Source organism: Elaeis guineensis, chromosome 12 (genome assembly GCF_000442705.2).
Source record: "Elaeis guineensis isolate ETL-2024a chromosome 12, EG11, whole genome shotgun sequence".
Lineage (NCBI taxonomy): Eukaryota > Viridiplantae > Streptophyta > Magnoliopsida > Arecales > Arecaceae > Elaeis > Elaeis guineensis.
Window position 1 is genome coordinate 22754325 of NC_026004.2, and position 22739 is coordinate 22777063.

The 22739-nt window shown below is 36.3% G+C and overlaps 1 protein-coding gene across 5 annotated transcripts; it reads right to left on the reverse strand.

The window, feature by feature from the left end:
• Positions 1-1028: 1028 nt before the first annotated feature.
• LOC105054786 (ATP-dependent DNA helicase 2 subunit KU80) lies at positions 1029-21992 on the reverse strand. 5 transcript variants are annotated; one of them, XM_073246797.1, is made up of 13 exons: positions 21493-21987; positions 21317-21409; positions 21110-21161; positions 20110-20241; positions 19132-19532; positions 17289-17575; positions 15455-15650; positions 15101-15361; positions 5275-5442; positions 5128-5197; positions 4868-5037; positions 1730-1860; positions 1029-1638 (listed from the first exon to the last, which is right to left on the reverse strand). In XM_073246797.1, exons 1-13 carry the CDS (start codon positions 21505-21507, stop codon positions 1578-1580), a joined length of 2037 nt encoding a protein of 678 aa, XP_073102898.1. In that variant the 5' UTR covers positions 21508-21987; the 3' UTR covers positions 1029-1577. The 5 variants fall into 5 exon arrangements, 4 of the variants coding, with proteins under 4 accessions (XP_073102898.1, XP_073102897.1, XP_010934679.1 ...); XR_012135879.1 differs by having other exon boundaries at positions 4885-5197; positions 21493-21991; XM_073246796.1 differs by having other exon boundaries at positions 4868-5197; positions 21493-21982.
• Positions 21993-22739: the final 747 nt, after the last annotated feature.

Consider the following 22739-nt stretch of genomic DNA (forward strand, 5'->3'; position numbering starts at 1 on the left):
TGCTGTCTCCATAATGTATAAAGTGGTTTGAGTACTGCATGCCCATGTTGTAGACTAGAAAGAAATATAAGTTGTTGACACCATGGTTGAGTCTATCAGTCATAGTTAGACCTAAGCTGCAGGTCAAGCTTAAACCTGGCATATTAAATATCGATCAATTCGATGATAGATTATTCCAAGGAAATGCAAGGATGCATGTTATGATAGCATCATTCACCAGTAAATAGCATAGTGACAAAAACTTAGCAAGTTATTTAGTAAACCAACTCAACCAAAAGAAATAATCACATAAAATAAGAAAAAAATAGTGAGAGAGGGAAGAGGCGAAGCAGCAGCATCTTTTCTTTCTTCCCAAAACCACTGAAACCGGTGTTACCTTGCATAATAGGGAAATAGATATAGAGGAAAATCATAAAACCAAACTTTGAAGAATCAAGTAGTCCTTAACCTGACCGACTTTGAGAGAAGAAAAAGAAGAAGATCTCCCTCTTTCAACTTACAACGTCTAAAGAACAGGAAAGAGGTCATGCACGATTCCCATCTCTTTCTTTGAGAATCCAGCACCATGTATAAGCTCTAAGATTTAATTAAATTAAATATAATAATGTTGTATGCTAAGCTCTATCATAAGACATCATTACCCTATCCAATCCTTAGCATCCCTTTAAGATATTGTAATCTCAGCCATAGCCACTCCAGATTCTAGAATTTCAAATTGGCCAATCTGGAGGACAAAAAACGGGCTGAAAGCAATTGTGAAGGGTTAACTTACCAACAAGAGGTCGTCCCATTTGTTGCTTTTATTTGTAGTTCCAACGTTTCTAATGGAACTCTGCTCGTCTTCTACCAAAAATAAACACAGACAGAGAGCGAGAGAGAATGGAGTCGAAACAGTATTTGTTTGATCACTTAATTAGGGTGGACGTTTCCCTGTATATAATGGTAGAGATACTGAATCAATAATCTGAAGGAAAAAAAAAAAAAAGAGAGAGAATGGTATAGCATATTCCTCTAGGTCACATCTGGAATTTTGACCAATCTTGATGCTCCATTACCTGAAAGTCCTGAGAATAACCTGACAAGCATTCTCCCCATTCATCAGTGCTGTATGAAGAAATATCCACCAAAAACATACAAGATCATACCTCCATAGAGGCCCAAAAAAAAGCACCTACCTGTTATATTGCACCTACGGCAAAGTACCTAAAAATCTACGAAACTAGGGCAACATAGAGAGTATGCCTTCACGATACGTCAAATGCCTACTCTGGGGCATGCCTCCGTCTTTTGCTAGACATTTTGTTAAACATAAAGAGATCAGATATAAATTACCGGTCAGTGCAAGGGACTTCAGTTGGATAACAAACAAGAGGGAATTGCCTGGCAATAAGATAGAACTGTCTTTAGGAAATTAGCCAAGTTTTGCTGTGGAAAAGCCATATCAATGAGGCATGGTGCTGCCCATTTACGAGTTTGCATAAAGGTTTTTGGTACTTGCGGTGATCTCCCGTGAATATATGAACCAGAACCACTCTTAGTCCACTTCAGCAATTTGTCAGTCTGATGTCAGAACATGGCTACTGGGATTTTAGCTCGGCTTTGACTGGGAAATTTTTGGCGTCCTCTTCTGTCACATTACTGTTCAATAGAAAGAAAATGCAGTAAATAAAAAGTTCAGTAATCAAATTCCTAATGAATTCAAGAAAAAAGGCAAGTTGACCAAGCAAACCTGTCAGGTGCTTCTTTTTGGCTGATCAATGTGATATTTTTAGATGAAAGCAGCTCAAAAAAATTTGCAAGATCAGTGTCTTTCCATTTCTCATAAAGACCAAGCAGAAACCGATTGAATTCCTTTGGTTCCTATACATAAATATTGCATATGAGCTACTAGACATAAACTGAACGGGAATGGTGGACAGAAACAAGCAATCCAAAAGGGAGGGAGACATCAATCATATTATTATAACCATTTTATCAATCATATTATTACATCTTGTTCTTTTCTCAATTTATGTGAATCAAGTTTGAAGAGCAGAGAGGTCGTTAACATAGACCCACAGAAACAGAGAACAAGCAGTTGACTGCCCAATGATTCCAGGACTTATAAAGATAACCAAAACCATACAGCCTTATTACCGCCATTTGGGGTTGGCATTATGGATCTAATGCATTAAAAATTCCAAGTTACTGCTGTCTCTGATGTTATTCAAGCTTCTCATAACTTTTATCGTAACCTCCATTCATGTCAATCTATAACTTCTCATATCTTTCATCACAACCTCCATTCATGTCAAACAGTAATTCTTATGTTCCTTTCTATACTACAATTTGGAACTTAATACCTTGCAGTTAAGTATATCTTCTTGGATTGTGAAAGCAGAACATAGAGAAAGAGGGCAAAGAAGGCTCAAGAATAGGAGTACCCTACTCACCTTGAGGTAATTGTGCCTGCTTGATTTGGCACAACCTGGAAAACAGAATGATCTTTATATATCCATTCTTAAACAATAGATTAGACTTCATGCAGTTCTTCATAGATGATAGAATTAAAAAGAATAATATTCTCCAAGTGTCCCTTGTTAATTTTGCAATTCCACATGCCACATTGATGTAGATTCAGTATCTTAATAGCACTTAAGAGCCAAGTTCTTTTAGTCATGAACAAGTAAAGAGGTGTGATTCCTCTCCTCAGCCTGCTTCTCAAAACTTGGCCATTTCATCAGCTCCTAGGTGAAGCACAACTTTACATGCATCAGATAATTTTTTTCTGAAACCCTGGAGTACAATTTTCTTTCTTGTCCTACAATTGAATTACAATATCAGCACTCCAACCCTACTAATTCTTATCGAGAAACAACTTAGGAAATAGAAAAAAGTACATACATTTCACCAAGTCCATTGATATAATGCATCTTCTATAATCTTCCGTTTCTTTTTCTAGCCTTCACATTTTTTATACGGTTTTTAAACATAACAGCCTTAACCAACAATCCTTTTTCACCAATCAAGCTTAAATCTTCGCCATTAAGAGCAAACTCCATATCACTTCAAGCTTTCTAAATCTTTTCTCACAATCTCCATGTTAACTTATGCCTCCTTTACCGATTCAAGCATTTCCATCAACAGGATTCCTGAGATTTTCTCTTTGTGCATATCCATACCCTTCTCAATTAGTTCTCATCATTTTTCCCTTCATTGGTGCCTCTCCTACCTTTCTTCTGTTATACCCATTCCTCACCATATCGATCCTAGTTTTACCATACAACCGTCTTAACATTCTAGCTCTAGAACACTCATCTTGTTTGTTATGAAGCTTGACTAAAATTATTATATTGATAGCAAGTAGGTAAAATTGCATAAATTTAAAAAACCTGATAAGAAGCTGAAATTATTACAAGGAAAAAAAATAAATCCATTTTGCTGTCACTCTTGTCCGATAACAGATCTAAGAACCACGCAGGAAGCTTAGTTAGAAACCTTTCATTTCTATGAGTTTTGACTTAGATTTTAGTGATTACCAATAAACTACAGCAGCTAACAGTGATATTCGTTGGAGGTACCACTGAAAAGTAAATACCAAGAAGACCAAACATAAATACTGGAATTGGCAACAGGGATGCCAATATCGTAGTATGAACCTCTGAAGTTATGATGACACACTTGGGAGGCTTTTAGTAAAAAGTAGCAAGAAAGCGTTGGAACAATACCTTAGGGTGTGCAATGAATGATGCAATTATCAACTTACAAAGGCCAAATCCCCCACAGATAACATTATAATAAAGTGTGTTATAAATATATAATACAATTAGAAATATTACAAATTGATTATTCAACTTCCGTATAACAAACAACTAGCTAAATGCAGTTTCATGCTTTCAACCAAGGAATACAGGTGATTAACAAAATGTCAAAATCTTGATGAGCAGCTTGGAACTCTATAACTTAATCGCCAAGTGTTTGGATACATACCATTGGGTTGAAGTGGAACCCAGTTGAAGGTGGCATTTTCCCAGTATTTGGATGGTTATAAGTCAACCAAAATTGTGCAACTCAAATTGCATTTGGGGGCCCTTTTAATAGTGTCTTGTCTTATGACCAAATTGGCCGTAAGACAAACTACCGCAACTGGAAAAGACCTTAGAGGCATATTTACAATGGATTCAAGTCCCAACAACGATAATGGTTGAGAGACATATTGAATACCAACTTAAAAGGACAAACCAAGTACACTTTACAGTTGTAATTCACGGCAAACAAACTTAGGATTTTATTTGACTGCAATTACAAACCTATCGAACCAAATGCCAGAAGTGTAGCTGCAAATATAGCAACTACAACACATGTAAACCCCTAATATATCCAAACACTACCTGAAGTTCATAATATTTAGTAGTTGTTATTTTACATTTTAAAATAGTTTTCAAAATTAAAATTATATTAAGTACATTTAATAATAAAATACCTTATAAATGTTTAGAGTATGTTTTACCTTCGAGCAAAAGTTTATATGCACCAATGCACATATATGCATATATATAAAGTTTTCAACAGAGAAACTATCACTTTTCTAGGTTTAACCTATCTGTATTTTCATAAATATTTTGATTTTATATAACTGCAAAAAAATTAACCAATTACTAAGTGTATTTAGTTGATTTGTATAACAACATATATTGTTTATCAGCTAGGGATTCTTCACTAATTTTAACCACCGAACTTACTAAGTGTTGGTGCTAACTGTAAAAGTGAAAATGTCATATTATATAAATTAAACACTTATCAGAACCATATTTCCTATTAAATGTCAGTAAATCAATACAACACTTGTTCTGAAAATTGTAAACAAAACTTGATGGAAGAAAGGTACCTGCTCAAGAATACAACCTTTCCGTAGAGCCAGCAAGCATTCAATTGCCTTGCTGTAAGCATCCCCTTCATAAGAATTTTCTAACAAATCAGAAACATGATTTTGCATCTCTTTTATTGCTTTGCTGACCCACTTTGAACTGTCTCTACGTGCCATCATGGCTTCAAAATCTTGGACAGGATTCAGATTTCCAATTTTTTCAACATTTATGTTAGACGAATCTTTCATTAAATTAGAACTCTGAAAGCCAGATGCCTCACCATCGACACCTTCCTCCTCACTAGAAGCTGATGGTTTTCCCCTCCAGGCACGTTTAGAAGACTTCTTTTTCTGCACTGGAGGAGCGCATTCAGATGAAAATAACCTTGGTGAAAATAAAAAAAATAAAAGAGTTCAATATTTTCGACCTTTGGTTTCTCCTTCAGCTCAAAATTTTTGTGGAAGTTATCAATTACAGACTTGTGGCAAGAAAAAACAGCAGGATCAGGTTCAGTTATCCCCCTAAGGTTTCTATCAAGTGGAGGCACATCGGCATCTGGCTGCTTCGACTTCAAGTCCAGAAAGTGATAAAACCGCTGGCATAAAAAGTCAGGAAATTTTGAGCTTGATCGGAGTAACAATAGGGAAACCACTTTTTCTGACAGATTTACAACATTGTGGATTAAGACAATAATATAAGTAAGCTGGAATGGAATGATCAAACAAATATTTTCCACTGCCTTTGGGTCAACGAAATCTTTAAGCACAGAAAGGTGAATTACAGACTTATCAGTGCAGTTGTACTGAAATTGTACACTCAAAATACGAGATTAAGTGCTCAAAGTACCAGGGATGTGTAGGTGGGAATTGGACTCAATATGTGACACTTCCATACAACATTATTCACCACTTTCCTGTTTTAAGCATATGCTTCATCTCGAAGTATCATTTCTACTGTAGATGGAACTCTCCCATGACAATTTTTTCCCTCTCAAAGTATCTCATGTCCTAAAGTTTTTATTTGCCCCAAGGAAGAAAGGGTATAGTTCCACAAGGAGAGAACTATTGCATTACAAGAAGAATGCACACCAGTAAAAGTGTTCAAGAGTAGCTGCACCTAGTTCAGGCTACCATATAGGGGTTATATAAATAAAACAAAAGTTTTAAGTTCCTGAATAGTAGCGATCAAACTAGTGGAGTACAAAATGTTGTAGAAAAAAAAAAAAAGAAAAAGAAAAAATGAATCATATGCTTGCAAAACAATTGTTCTTCTATGCGAACAGCAAAGATGAAAAGCTATGCAAGTAAGGAAACTGGAAAGAAGCAAGCAACTTCACAAAGAGCTTTTGGATCAATCAAAGAAGTCAACTAGATGTCTAGCAAAGACGGCAGGCAAAGGATTACACTAAGACCGCTAAGATAATCCAACAGCTAAACAACACCATCTTTGAGCTAGGAATGCATGAAGATTTTTATCGAACACAAATGTCATGGAATTCGGCCGAGCAAAAAAGGAACAAATAAGCATGCCAGTAAAGGTCTGGGAATTAAGCTAGTCGATAGAAGTAGTTAACCAAGGAAGCATACAAAAGAATACATCTATCTGGTGATGATATTGATGGTAGAAGCCCAAAGACTAAAGAATTAGTAAGCCCAATATCCTAAAGCATACAAAAAGTTGAGTCAAAATAAAGAATTCACTAATAAGTGGTACAAGATGAACTTGCCTTCCCCAAAAAATCTTCAAAAGAAGCTAGATGCATCAGCCAAATGCAAATCCCATAAATCAATAAGGTACAAGGCCGGTATCAAACATGGAATAGGGTGAAGTAGAAATAGTTAAGTGAAGAGTAGACAACCAACATTTAGTTATTGGTAGAAACATTATCAACAAGATTTTAAATCCCATAAGACGGAGGTGTCCCAATATCTTCATAGAACAGGATGCCCCACTGTCCTGTCCCGTCCTAACAGCCATCCCGATCATGCATCCAAGTAGATATCCTCCATCTCTCTCCCTTTATTTACTCCTTTCTTTCTTTTTTTTTCCTTCTTTTCTTTCTTTTTCTTCTACCTTTCTTTCTTTCCTTTTTTTTCCTTTCTTTTCATCATCCCTTTCTTTTTTCCTTTTTCTTCTTCCTTCTCTTTCCTTTCTTCCTTCTTTCCTTCCTTTCTTTTTCTTTTCCCTTCCTTTCTTTCTTTCATTTTCCTTCTTCTTTCCTTTCACTTTTCTCTTTTTCCATCTTCCATTCTTTCTTTTCTTTTTCTTCTTCTTTCCCTACACGGATGGGTTTCAAAGTCCCGACCCGTCCTGGTCTTGTTTTCTCACAGAAATAGGACGGAACGACCAGAACACCCTTCATCCCACCAAGACATAAAACTTTGATTATCAAAGTAAAAGTATCTTAGAGGGGGGAGGGGGAGAGAGAGAGAGATTACAGCATAAAAGACATAGCAGGTTTGAAGAGAAGGTCACAGGCCCACAAGGATAAAACGAAGGAACCTTGATGAAAAGATGCCAAATTAGCATCCTGTTCAAAAGAATGAAAATAGGAAATCATAAATGAATTGAGAGATGCTAAATCCAAATTAATTGAATTAAAAAGATTGAATTGTCAACTAATGTCAACTAACAATGCTCATTTACTGATAAAAAAAATCATGGGTACCAAAGAAGATGAAATAGATAACCAGAAAGACCATTACCTTAAGCAATTTGGTGCATCAGTTATAGTATATGATCATAACCGAACAACTTTCTGTGCATTAGTTGTTGGCTAAAAAATATGGGTCAAATTTGGTTGTAGGGATGTCTATTTTTGAATAAAAAGCTAAAGATAAGAAACTAAAAGACATGAAAATGATTTTTTATTTCTATATATACAGCTACAGTCAGTTCTCTGCTCTTATAGGCAGAGAATATAACAAACTAGAAAATAATCTCCTACACTAATTACGGGATATTCCTAGAATATTACAGGATATTCCTAGAATATTTACAGAATATTTCTAATCTAGATAAAAAAGGAAACAGTTCCTTTATAAAAAAAAAATGGATTCCACTGATTGTGTGATCCGATCCCTTTTTCCACACTCCCCCTCAAGCTAGCTTGATGATATCTTCCATGGCAAGCTTGCTTACTAGATCTATTTCTTATACAATCCCTTTGTGAGAATATCAGCAATTTGATCAATTGTTGGAATGTATGGCATGCAAATTATTCCATTATCAAGCTTCTCCTTGATGAAATGTTTGTCCACTTCTACATACTTTGTTCTATCATGGAGGATTGGGTTGTGAGCAATAGAGATGACAGCTTTATTATCACAGTAGACTTTTATTGGTGAGGGGATAAAAAACTTTACTTCTTCAAGTAATATTTTTATCCATATCACCTCACAAATTCCATGGGCTACCGAACGGAACTTAGCTTCAGCACTACTTCTGGCTACCATATTCTGTTTCTTGCTTCGTCAGGTAACAAGATTACCTCCCATAAAAGTACAATAACCGGAAGTTGATCTTCTATCAGTTACACTTTCTGCCCAGTCTGCGTCGATGTAAGCTTCTATTTGCAAATGTCCTCTGTTTTGAAATAGCAATCCCTTTCCAGGTGTCCCCTTTAGGTACTTTGAGGTTCTGTAGGCAACCTCAAAGTGTTTTGATCCTGGTGAATACATAAGCTGGCTTACCACACCCACTGCAAAAGCCATATCAGAACGAGTATGTGATAAATAGATAAGTTTACCCACAAGTCTTTGGTACTTTTCTCTATCTACCACCTCCTTGATTTCTGTAGGCTGCAACTTCAAATTGGGTTCTATTGGAGTTTCGGCTGTCTTGCATCCGAGCATTCCAGTTTCACTAAGTCTAAGACATACTTTCGTTGGTTAACGAAGATTCTCTCCTTGGATCTTACAAAGTCCATGCCAAGAAAGTACTTTGAAGCCCCCAAGTCTTTGATCTCAAACTCTTATGCAAGTTTTCTCTTAAGTTCTATAATTTCGACACTATCATCACCGATCATTATTATATCGTCTACATACATAATCAAAATAGCTAATTTACTGATTTTCGAGTGCTTGAAGAACAGTGTACGGTCAGCTTGACTCTGGATATAACGGTAACTTTTTACTGCCTTCCCAAACCTCTCGAACCATGTTTTAGGTGACTGTTTGAATCCATACAAGGATTTTTTCAATCTACATACCTTGTTGGTTCCGAAGTCCTTCTCAAAACTAGATGATAGATCTATAAACACTTCTTCCTTCAAGTCTCCATTTAGGAAGGCATTTTTTACATCAAGTTGGCATAGAGGCCAATTGGAGGCCAATTAGAGTTTACCGCCAAAGAAAGAAAAACTCGGATTGAGTTTATTTTTGCAACTAGGGTGAAGGTCTCCTGATAATCAATATCATAAGTTTGAGTGAACCCCTTGGCAACAAGTCTGATCTTGTACCTTTTAATACTTCCTTCTGCCTTGCACTTTACAGTAAAGACCCACTTGCATCCTACCATTGTCTTGCCTCTTGGTAGTTTTATAATCTCCCAAGTCTCATTCTCTTCAAGAGCATTCATCTCCTCCTTCACTGCTAATTTTCAATCCGGATCACCTAGGGCATCCTGAATAGATCTTGAAACATGCAGATTAGAAATATTTGAAATAAATGCTTTATGGTTATTGGACAATTTTTGATAAGACAAATACTTGGCAATAGGATAATGGGTACAGGATCTTGTTCCTTTTCTGAAGGTAATTGGAACATCAAGGTTAGACAACTTAAGAGTAGATTTAGAATTACCTTTAATGAAAGAAGGACCATCATTCAAGGGTGTTGACTGACCAGTTGCAAGAGATATATTTGGATCAATAGTACTTCTTTGAGGTTTTCGTCTGATATAAACCTGAAGCTCAGGTTTCGGATTACTCGGATCCATATGTAGCAATTCTCCCTCTGTTTCAGATTCCATCATGCCCGGCACCTGTGGACTAAACAAATCCTTTTCTTTATTATTTGGATCGATTATTTCCTTGATTTGTTTATTAAAGTGAATTGGAGTTTCAATAAAATTTGGCAGTGGTTCAAAAATTTTTCAAAAATTATCTTCTTCTTCAATATTCTCCCCCTGAAGATGATTTTTATTGAAATAGGATTATTTTTCCATAAAAGACACGTCCATGCTTACATAAGTCTTCTTTGTTAGTGGATTAAAACACTTATACCCCTTTTTATTTGGAGCATATCCAATGAAAACACATTTTTTAGTCTTAGGATCCAATTTGGATCAAAAAAATTGTGGAACATGAACAAAACAAATGCATCCAAATGTTTTTAAAGACAACTCAGAGTACAACCGAAAGTTCGGAAAAGATGTCTTGAAAGTATGTAAAGGGGTTTTAAATTTCAAAATACGAGTTGGCATTTTGTTGATCAAGTAGGAGGCAATTAAAATAGCATCTCCCCGGAGGTATTTAGGAATAATCATAGAAAACATGAGGGCCCTAGCAACTTCAAGTAAGTGCCTGTTTTCAGCAATACCATTTTGTTGGAAAGTATCGCGACATGTTGATTGATGTAGAATGCCTTTATCTCTTAAAAATTCTCCTAAACACTCATTAAAATACTCAGTTCCGTTGTCTGATTGAAGAATGCAAATTTTTGAATTAAACTAGATTTTGATCATATAATAGAACTCTTTGAAAAATCTTTCCACTTCAGATTTTTTGCTTAGTAAGTAAATCCAATAAAACCTAGTGTGATCATCAATAAAAGTTACGAACCACCTTTTTTCAGATAAAGTGGTAACCTTTGACGATCCTCAAACATCACTATGAATTAAGTAAAATGGTTTGGAAGGACTATAAGGTTTTGAAACAAATTTAACACAACGATCTTTAGATAAATGGCAACTTTCACATTGAAACATAGAACAATCCACTCTTTTAAACAATTTAGGAAATAAGCATCTTAAATAATGAAAACTAGGATGGTCTAGTCTAAGGTGCCATTGCGTTATTTGTTCAGAAACAGAAATTGAACAAGTACTACTCAGCCTTTGAGCTTTTTTATTATCAAAAAAATCCTTATTGTAGTATAGCCTGTTTATCTCTCTAGCACTGCCAATCATCTTTCCCGAAATTCAGTCCTGAAATGTACAATGGAAGCCATTGAAGGTAACACAGCAATTAGAGTCCTTCAAAAATTTACTGACAGATAACAGGTTGCAAGCAAGTTTAAAGACACGAAGAACTGATTTAAGACTAATATTTTCAGATATTTTAATTAGGCCTTTGCCTGCAATAGATGAAAGACTACCATCTATTATTCATACTTTTTCATTACCAGAACAAGGAATATATTAAAAAAATAGGTTAGACAAACTAGTCATATAATCAGAAGCCCCTGAATCAATGATCCATAGAGCGGAATTCAAAGTATTAGAAAGGGCTAAGAAATTTCTACCTAAATGGGCCAAAGAACAATTAGGTGTACCAGATGATGATGGATTAGCCTTTAGCAATTTCAGAAGTTGATCAATCTGCTCTTTGTTGAATGGATCCGAGTCAGCTGCAGTGGCAGTGGTTTGTGATCATCTAGATTTTGGTTTCCAATTGGCTGGTTTTCCATGAAGCAGCTAACAAATTTTTCGAGTATGACGTGGTCTGTTATAGTGATCACACCGTATCCGAGGCTTCTCATCATGCTTGTGTTGATCAGGGACACTCCGTCCACTAGCATTGGCTTCAGCAGCAACCAGTGCGGAGTTCTGAATCAGACCACTCGTGCCACTATTCTTTTTTTCGAGCATTACTGATCTGCAGCTTTCCTCCCGATGAACCTTTGAAAAAACTTCATTGAGTGAAAGCAGAGGATTTCGTCTAATAATCCTTCCTCGAACCTCATCAAATTTAACATTGAGACCAGCAAGAAATTTGGAGACTCGATTAGCCTCCACAATTTTCTGATTGTGTTTCCAATCGTCAGGAGACTTCCACTCATAATCATTGAACAGGTCCAGATCTTGCCATATTCATTTCAGAGAATGGAAGTATTTGGTGACAGTGTCACTTCCTTGCCGAACTTCTCCAAGTTTCAAAGTTCATAAATTTGAGATTGATTACCCAAATCAAAATACATTTGGATAACATTATCCCATAGTTCCTTAGCATTCTGATAACACATGCAATTAGAACTAATATCCACGTCCATAGAATTCACAAGCCAAGTCACTATCATTGAGTTTTTAGCATCCCAAGTTGGATAGGTCGGATCTGCACTGTCCGAAGCCGGTGAATCTCCTGTCAAGTAGCCGATTTTGCCTCTTCCTCAGACGTACATACGTATCGATTGAGACCAGTATAAGAAGTTATCACCATTGAGTCGAATGGTGGTAATTTGGACTGGATGAGATTCAGCAGTAGAAGGGACCTGAGGAGCATGGGTCACGATAGCAGGACCTGGGTTGGTAACGACAGCAGGGCTTGGGTTAGTGGATGGAGTTGATTGGAGGAGACGTTAGACATGGTAAAGAAAAAACAAGACAGCAGCAGCGTATGGGCGGCAGCTGCACTAGGGCAACCACAAGAGTAGAATAATATCCTACTCTGATACCATAAAAGATGTGAAAATGATTGTTTATTTCTATATATACAGCTACAGTCAATTCTCTCCTCTTATAGGCAAAGAATATAACAAACTAGGAAATAATCTCTTACACTAATTACAGGATATTCTTTGAATATTACAGGATATTCCTAGAATATTTACAGAATATTCCTAATCTAGACAAAAAAGGAAACAGTTCTTTTACAGAAAAAAATGAATTCCACTGATTGTGTGATCCGGTCCCTTTTTCCACAAAAACCATCAAGACAACAAAGACATACCATAAGCTCTCTTATTATATTATCAACATCCATGGTGGTTGAAATGATAGGTCAGTAGATGGTAGACCCAAGCAATGCTTCAACAAGTGAGTGGAAAGCACCACGACATCATGATTTAATTTAATTTTGAAAGTCACCCAGAGAATAATTGGAACTTGCACACTAAGGTTGCTGATGTTTTTGAGGAATGAAGATGACAATGTCATGCTCTAGTATGATAAAACTTGAAAATTTCACATGTCTCCTTGGAGACCAAGCCATTCACCCTACCAATAGCGCATCTTACTCAGGGATTCACGCAGAGATTCCCAAAAATATGCTATAACATATGTGCACAACTACAGGCGGTTACTCTGATACAATAGCTCTCACATTTTATTTCTTCTCCTACTACTAATTAATTTTAAGAATTAGTTTGTACTTTATTCCACTAAGAAAATTATACACGTAAATATGCAACATATACATGCAAGCATGCGTACATGTACATACATACAAATCTATAAATTTGTGTGTATACTAGTTTTTTCATGGTGCATGCAGATCGCATGTACTTCTACAGATAGGAACAGGATACCCATCCAACAGAATTACTTTCTTGTCCCATAGAAACAGTATCCTTCCTCAAGACGTGATGATCCACTCGATCCAACATAAAGCAATTTATCATACTTAACAAGTTAACATATTTTTAAAATAAATATTGTAGTCAATTAACCATTAAATTTTATGACATTTCTAGTCATCTCATGGTTAGTAAGTGATCTGATTTATGGAAGGTGGTTGAACCTGTACTGAGACATAGCTGAACCAAAGAATGGAGAAGGATAATAAAAGAAGAAAAAAAAAACAATATAAATTTGAAAGCAAAGTAGGCAAAGGTGATTATCGATGCAAGAGGCAAGAAGGTTGAATTTGAAATAGTATCATAAAGGCCAAAACATGGTCCAATAGAGAGTTGGTGCACCGTCTATCACGTGAAATTTGGTGATTGTTGGCTTCTTATATGACCCATGTAATTCCTCCCTGATAGTGTGCCTATCAAGCCAGAGATTGGCAACAAATGATTAGGGGAGGGGGTAAGGGAGGAAGGGCATTGGGAAGTTTGCTTCTTTGAGCAAAATTAATATTTGACTAGTCTACGTTTAGCCACAGGGAAACACATAAATAAATACTTCAGGAAATACAACATAAGAAATTAAATTATATGGAGGTCAATCTGAATCATGATTTCAACTAAAAACAGTCAAAATATTACAGTGATTGTTCCGATGGTTTCAGGGCACATTTGTATTATAATATCCACAACCCATGAAATATAACATTTTCTATACAAGATGATCATTATAAGAGCACATTAAAATAATTATAGTGGCTTTTATTGTATCTTTGCACCATTCACACATCATAATTATAACAGATAGAGAATTACCATAATGCACTAATGAAATATCATACCCATTGAATGCAGGAAGGAGATATTTAGACATAAATAGATAGTCATCAATGAATTAATAGAACCCTCAACCAAACAGTTTCACCAAAAATGGACTGCCCCTCCATCTTGTGGTTCTGGTAACATTTCTCCTAAATCAAGAACTACAATGCTAAACAGATGAAGGGAATTCTATTGTCATTGTGCTGTGCACTTCTTCACGTTCAGAATACATCTTCAAATTTGGTGTTAAAGAAGGCCAAAGAATAGGAGCCAATAATAACTTGATGCCAATGGACCTGAAGAAAGCAGGGCAATTTACTAATAAGCAAGTAGAGACCTGAGATCCCCTCTTGAAATGAGGTATGATGGCTGGTATGGTTGTAGAATATCTTTTATGTTGTATAATGGAACCGTGATGCATCTTTTCAATCTAGTCAGGAGAAGGAACCAATGCAGGAGCAATGGTGTTACAATGATTGAAGAGCATGAACTGGGAGGGGACTGGGAGCAAGCTTATGCACCTTTTTGAAACGGTGTCTTCTTTGATATCTAATATTCAACCCATGGTCTATAAAATCATCTTATAGGCATTGTAATGTGCTGAACATTCTGAATCCATTACATATGGGTTAACAGTTAAAGCTTCTGGCAGTTAATTATAATTTAACAAGCAAAGCTAACAACTTAAGATAACTAGACATGAAACCTGTGCTCCACAACTTCGTATCCCTCTAATGTTCAGCCAGCTAAATAAAATTAAACTACTTTTTGGACAATTAAAGAACATGTTGAACATCATAATAATTCTAGCACTGAGGTAAATGAACAAATACATGGCATATACACAAAGCCCAAAAAACAAAATTGATCCAAATAATTATATTGAGATTGTAACATAAGTTTATTAGATAAGTGTCAGAAAACAACTCTGATTTTATCATAGCAGGTAGGAGAGACTGTTTGAGTAAAGCAATAGGACACCTCCAGGACGGGATTTGGTGTGTAGTCAGGTTGCAGCACTTCTTCTCCTTCAGATGGTGTAAGGTCTAACATCTTGACAAGGTTATCTGCTGCTTCTTGCTGTTGTTCATTTGGCTGCCATGATGATGGGAAACTTCTGAAGGATGGAAATTGAAATTCTCGAACATCCTCAACAAAAGGAAGCACATTAAAGTAGAAGGAATCTGGCTGCTCAAAAGAACCAACAATATGACTCAGGTAAGAAAAGTCTGAATCCAGAAGCTAAGTAGACATCCAAAGCAACAGTGTGAAACAACTTACAATATTGTCCACAGAAGATATGTTGGGCCTTAACACCCCAATCACAACATTTCCCTGACCTTGCCTCCAAACACACCGCAAAATAGCAGACTTGTTCATATCCTTCATGGCTCTAGCTATAGCAGAAACTGCAACAATTGCTTTTTGGTTGCCCGGTTCAGGAATAAAGATATATACATCCTTCATGTAGTAGTGCCTAGATAAAAATAACAGAACAAAACTTTCATGACTCCAAACCAAGTTACTGAGTTGCTCAACCTGCATAGCTCTCAAGGCCACATTGGGCTATTGAAGTTGGCTAGATCTCATACTAACAATTTCCAAGTATACAACAATTGTTATGTTTCATAAATATGTATGACTCTATACCAACAGTATGCATCCATAAATAGTTCAAAGAGGATTGTGGAGCCGTTCCGAACCGCGTGGTTTAGGGTGTACCGACCCATGCCAGCAGCGGACCAAGATGGTTCTAGCAATCAAAACAAGAAACCAATGAAGGAGGGAGAGAGGGAGAAGAAAAGAGAGGAAAAGAGAGAAGGGGGAGGGAAGGAGAGGGAGAGAAAAAGAAAGCCGCCGGAGGGCCACTGAGGCCTCCACATCACAGTCAAGCTTGCAGGAAAGCTAGAGGAGGGGTTCCAGCAAGCTCAGTAGCAGCACGGCAGCCATGGCAGCCTTCAAAGGCCCACTCTCCCTCTCCCTCCCCTTCCCTTCCCGCCCCTCTCTCTCTCCTTTCCTCTCTCCTATTCTCCCTCTGCCCTATCTACTATATCGATTCGGGCCTAGCACAAAACAGCATGAGAGCATACCGAACCATGCCGCCAATGCCGACTGGTCTGAGCCACAGTACCGGCATAGCAAACTTTAATTCAAGCCTAGATTTGAAATATTTTCAGGTCCTTAACCAATCCCTTCAAGTTGCAGTCTATAGGTCTCAAAACTATAACTCATCAACTCCTTGACTGGTCTCCAAAGTTGGTACATTACCTAAAGTCTATACTCCATAGCTCTAGGCTAGGATGTGCCAATTTCAAAACCTTGGAGTGACAATTCCATTAGACTTCCAAATCAAGTTTGTAAAACTTCAAAAATCCACAACTCTCTAGGTCATGAGCATACAAGCCTTGTTGGGGGACTTGTACCTCTGTTAGTCATTGACTACTCTCCAAATCAAGTTGGAAAATGTTCCATATAATAAGGATAGTTATGTCAAAATAATGAAAAAGTTATGCATAAGTTGTTGGAATATATAAAAAGAGAAATAGCAAAGCAACACTGTTTGCGAAAGCTTTCGCTAATTCCTATAACTTGTTTGAGGCCAAGGTTAAACAACCTTACAGGTGGCGACAGCCATATTTTTTCTTTATTTTCTTTTTGCATTTCTTTTACCACTAAGATAAGACCGACCAAGAAGAAGACTGTATCCAATGAGCAAACTGAAATCCATTGACATCATGGTCCCGATCAGCATCAAAAGAGTTTTGCAGTCAAAATGGGAAGGTGGAAAGAGTAAGTAATCTGAGGGAGATAGCATCTAAAAGATAGCAGATGATTACAAGAACCACTGCATAATGAAACGAGCAAAAGGAAGCAAGCAGATGGCTGAATAAGTGAACAAAGTAAATAATACTGGCCGAAAAGTCAGAAGAGACTAAAAATGTATGACCAGTGACATAGACACTTGGGAATGGGTCATTCTCAGTAGGTGAAAGACATGATCATTAACAGTTTTTTTTTTGGGTAAGTCGAAGCATTCATACAATACGAGTATGAATACAACCCAAAAATCAGAAAAAAGGGATATTTCAATTTCAAGCTAAAGCAAATAGCTTACCGCAATATGTTGGAAGCATCTGTAAATCCTAACAGCTTTACACCCTTCTCAGGTTTGAACTTTACTGCCTCCCATTCAGCTGATGATATAGGAACTACTTGTGGCCCATAACGATAACCTCTGATTCTTTGTTCTGGTGGAACAACTTTATCAGGATCTTCCATGCTTTTGTACTCATAATCAACTTTAACTTCATAAGTAGCAAATTTATCAGATGAATGTGCTTTGCCAGAATACTTCTTTAATGTAGGAAATTTCTCCTCAGATGTTTTTTTATAAACCCATACCTGGATAAGGAAAAGGTCACAGCACGATGCATTTATATTAATGAAATGGCAGAAGGTTGTAATCAGGGGACAAAAGAACTATGTTTTTGAGAGATATAAAGCACGAGTATCGCAAGCATAAAGGTGAGGACCATAAATAAACTTAAGTAATCCATTCATACAAATGAGCCAAGTTTAGCGATATGAGTGGTGACTTACTATCAAAACTCCACAAAGACCACACAAAAGGACTCTTATAACTTAGGAGAAATTTTATGACTGAGGTGGATTTGTCCTAACATTCTGGGTTACTTGGACCCTTCAATTTAGTTGAAATACCCACACCTGACACTCAAACATGGGCATTCGTATAACACTCAAACATGGCTCTATAAGAAGAAATTCTTAGACATTGAAAGGATCCAATGCTTGAACAAACCAGAACCTAACACGAACCAGAGTCCATGTAACATATCACATTTACATACCGCCATGCACAATTCAGTAAGGCACACCACTATCCAGAAATTTCTAATTGTAACTTCGTAAAGGATATGACTGGTGCCAATAGCTTTGAGATCAATAAAAATTTCGTGGGAACTCCACCTTTCACCAGCTGTCTGACTTTGTTATTCCTTCATATGTATGGCCCAAGCTGCATTTCAGGAGGGGTGTTAAGCCCTAAGCTTGACATACATTGTTTACCCTTTCCCTATTCTATCAACTTAAGCTTTCGGGATCAATTGATTAGTGAATATGATATGTGAGCTCAGGTTTGCTGGAGGTTACAAGTTTGAATCCCTCCACTTTAGCTATTTATTTAATCATTCCTAATTATTTGTTATCCTGATCCTAGTATGTCTCTGACTCTATCATCCCTCCATGTGCATGGTCTGGGCAGCATGTGAGAGGGTTTTGACTCTATTATCTCTCCATGTTTGTGGTCTGGATTGCACATGATGAGGGGTGTTAAGACTGACATATATTGTTGACCTTTCCTTATCAACTTAAGCTTTTGGGATCAATTGGTTAGTTAACAATCTAAATAAAATTTCATAAATCAAAGGCATATAGAAATGATATTACTAAGACATATGTTGTTGCAGTATCACCATAGCAATATTCCATGTCAAATGACTACTATAAGCAATAGCTAGTCTTAGCAGTGACAAGGCATAAATTTAGCAACTTCATACCCAAAATAAGTGAGAACTTTTAACAGGTTGCAGTTACACAGTAACATCCAAATTCAAATATTCATGTATATATCCTACTGGGGTACGAGGAAGTAGTAATTAATTGACATACATCTTATGCTAGAGAAAGAGAATGTTTAAAAATATTGTAGCCCTTGTAGTTAAGGAAGCAGCATATCCGTCTCTAATAAAATTAAGCACATGAATAAAATGGTCAAGTATATGTTCATTGGTTAATATAAGCATTTAAAAATCAGAAGATCATCCTTTTCATTTAATTATGAATTTATTAAAAAACCACACCAGCACAAACATTGTAGATTCTAATAACTTGATTTGCAGCTAACTGCTTCTTCTGAATCTATCACATTCAATTCTTACCTTGATCTTCATTGTTGAGCTTAGTTCCAAATCTCCCCTGAACACTGTCACTGGGGAGATATTTCGAGTTTTAAGAGCACCCAACAATGATGTTGGGCTATCAACATGTACTATTTTTGCTATTGCCTTCCTTGAGAACTGATCCAATAGACTATCATTTTCCTCCATTACCCTCAGATCAGCTCCTGGTAGTTTTTCTCTGATAACGATACAATCGAGTCTTATTCCATGAGTTTGCATCATTTGAGAGATGGTATTGACTTGATCTTCTTTTGTCCCCTCATACGGCTCTTTAATTGGATACTTTGCATCAGTGATGAGACAAATGCGCTGTTTTCCCTTGTTTGTAGGCCCAAATTTCTTTATCAGCAAGTCTATTCCAACAACAATGGCATCAATAACTAACAAGGAGTCAAGGGTATTACAAGCCTGAATTAGGGGATAATCCTATTGGCACAGATATCTGCGCCAAAAAGTTATTGCAATAAAACATCCAAAACATTCTCAGTCACCTAATAGAAACAATGCATAACTAAAATTTAAGAGGGGTGTATTTATGCATCTATGCCACCAACTAAATGATATCAATAATTAAAAATGTCAAGACAGTCTTTTATGAAACAGAGATCTTGGCTGAACAATATGATATGCAGTGTACAAATAATCCAAGTTCTACAGAAAGCAAAAATTCCAGACGACAAAGTCTTAACCGGATAGTAGGGTTATGTAAGCAAAACTTCAACTACCATGGTGCTTGACCCCATGACAAATTACCAAACTCCATAAACGCAAGCTAAAAGACAACAAGGTAGTTTAATTTTTTTCTTGTTTAAGGAGGTAGAAAAATAAATGCCAAACCAGTGGCCACAAAAACAATACTGGATGTCCAAAATTGAACGTAAATGCAGCAAACAAGAAGAAAAGATAGTAGCAGAAACAAAAGGCAAATATTGTCCATGAGGAACTGATGGTGGATACAGTCACCAGGGAAATTTCCTCTCGGAAGATTTTGTAGAAAACCCACTGCATTTCCATCGACAACTCCAATATTACGTAAGACCACTATATGTTCATATCCACCCACTTCCTTTTGAAGCTCATTGTATGTATCTGGGAATTTCAACAGCATCTCATGAGCCAGAGATTCGATTAACAAAAAAGATTAAAAAATCAGAACACCCACTGAAACCTGTGCACTTGCAAGAATTAAAAAGTATGACAGAAAGTAATGACATTGGTTCACTGGTAATTTTCATGGAAATTAGTTATCTGGAATATCAGGGCGAAAAAAGCACTATAGACTTTAATTTATGAATTTCCTAAGCAACTTAGAACCATACACATCTCGTGGCAACAAATAAAAACTAGCATCAAAGTGACAAATGGTAGTGTCATTCTTATAGCAAGGGTGGCAAATAAAGATGGTTCGAGATGAAGTTCCAAGTTTTCTACTCTAAATAAAAATTTAAAAAAAAGGAACAGAGTAGAGACAAACACAAAATTCTTGGAATAAATTATAAACAAATAAAGACAACCCAGTTGCATAGGCAGAGATTAAAGCAACGGACTTACACAGTCAGGCAAATGAAGGCCAGATATGACCCAAATAAGAGCCAGGGCTCAAACATTCATGCCAGAAAGAGGATGGCAAGCGTTAGATAATAAAGATAGCAATCATGAAGAAGCACATGGAGTAACTATTTTTCTCCCAACTAAAACAAGGGTCATTAGATGCATATGTAGCTCAAAACAATGAACTATGGACCTTAAATAATTCGAATATAATGTATAGCACAAAAAAGATGGCTTTCTTTTTATCTTTTTTTCACTCACCGAAAAGATTATAATGACTATCTAAAGCATCGCCATGGCCAATTTGTTGTTTTTTTCATAATACCGGATATAACAACATCTATAATTCCTCATTCAAAGTCCAAAAAAAAAAAATCCACTTTTTTTGGGTAGAAGAGAAGAATACCGTCGGTTCCAAATAAGACAAACCCCACTTCGTCGCTCTTACCAAAAATTAGCTGCAAGAAGAACCAAAGGAACAACAAAACAAATTCACATCAGACAGCCATTTTAACTGCAGATTTCCTACAAAGAAAACAGGACGAGCATGGTAATAAGAAAAATTTCCACAAAACTAATGGAAACTGGATTAGAAAAAAAAAAAAAAACTTGCCTTCTTCTGTACGAGCATCGAGCAGACCCTTTCAACCTCAGGGAGAACGCTATGCATCGACGGACCAACATCCAGTAGCAAAACCACCGCTTCCTGTGCAACGAAAAGAAATCAAAAAAAAAAAAATTGATCTTTTTGGGGGAGGGGGAGATTCAATTAGGGTTGAAATGGGTTACCTTGTTACGAGCCATTTGGTTTCTGAAGGCGAAGAGAGATCGAGAGACCGCGAGGCGAGACGGAAAAAGGAGAAGAGAAGGTTATACGAATGGTTGGGGTGGGAAGTATTCGAAATATATTTTATGTAGAAGAGTGCGTGCCTATTGCCTAAAGAGCTCCGCTCGTATTGAGCTCCTTCCCGCCTACGCCAAGCGGCTTGGAAGGACCAGGGAAGAAAGGTGTGTGAGCTCTTTGTAAGGAAACTATAGTGCGGCACGTGCAATGGACGTGTCTTTTATCTTTTTTCCAATAAAAAACAATAAAATTTATTTCGATAAATAATAAATATGTAGAGAGAGGGTTTAAACCATTCATATGTGGTTGATCATATATTATAAGCAACTAATCTCATAGAAACATGGGATTGAGAAAGGTGGAAGGGTCGGAAATGCCGAAGGTCAAAAATAGGTTGGATGCTAGGATGTGCTGGTAAGTGAAATATTAGCATATTGACAGAATTATTATCCTCTAAATCAAAAAAGATAGAACAGCTTTTCAAATTATTCCCCATAAACAAACTGATTGAGAACTACTTGATTATTTTCAAATTATACATGATAGTATCATTCATGATTAATTAAAAATAAAACATCTTTGTGTTAAAAATTAATAACATCATGTATTATTGCCAAAGGTGATTTTTTTTTCCTTATCATTTGTCATTCTTACCTCTATCTTTTCTATACTTATATTTAGATAAATAAATATCATAACGGAGAGGTTTGCATTTTATATTATTTATTTTATGTTTACTTTTTGGTTATTTAACTCTTTTTCAATTTTTTGACAAATTTATTGGATTTTCAGTATTCCAAATCTTTACTGCTCATGGAATTGTTCAAACTCATGACTCGTTAGAATGCCAATGTTAGATGGTTGGTACAATAAAGTTAGTGGTAATATTTAACTAATGATAATGAGCTGAAAATTATACCCCACCAGTCACATCCCTTCTCCAATTTGAGAAAGATATAAGTTAAATATTAGGGGATCATCGACAACCAAAGTTACCAATAGTTTGAAGAAGTAGCAATTATAGTCAAGAAAGTCAAAACTTGATCACAAGTGATAAACATAATTACTTTTGATCTATATTAAAAAATTTTATAACTTTTCATATTTATCTCACTAACCTTCTGTTTGGTACAAAAGATGGATAGAGAATGAAGGATGAATAAAAGAGAAGATAAATAATTTTTTTTTCTAT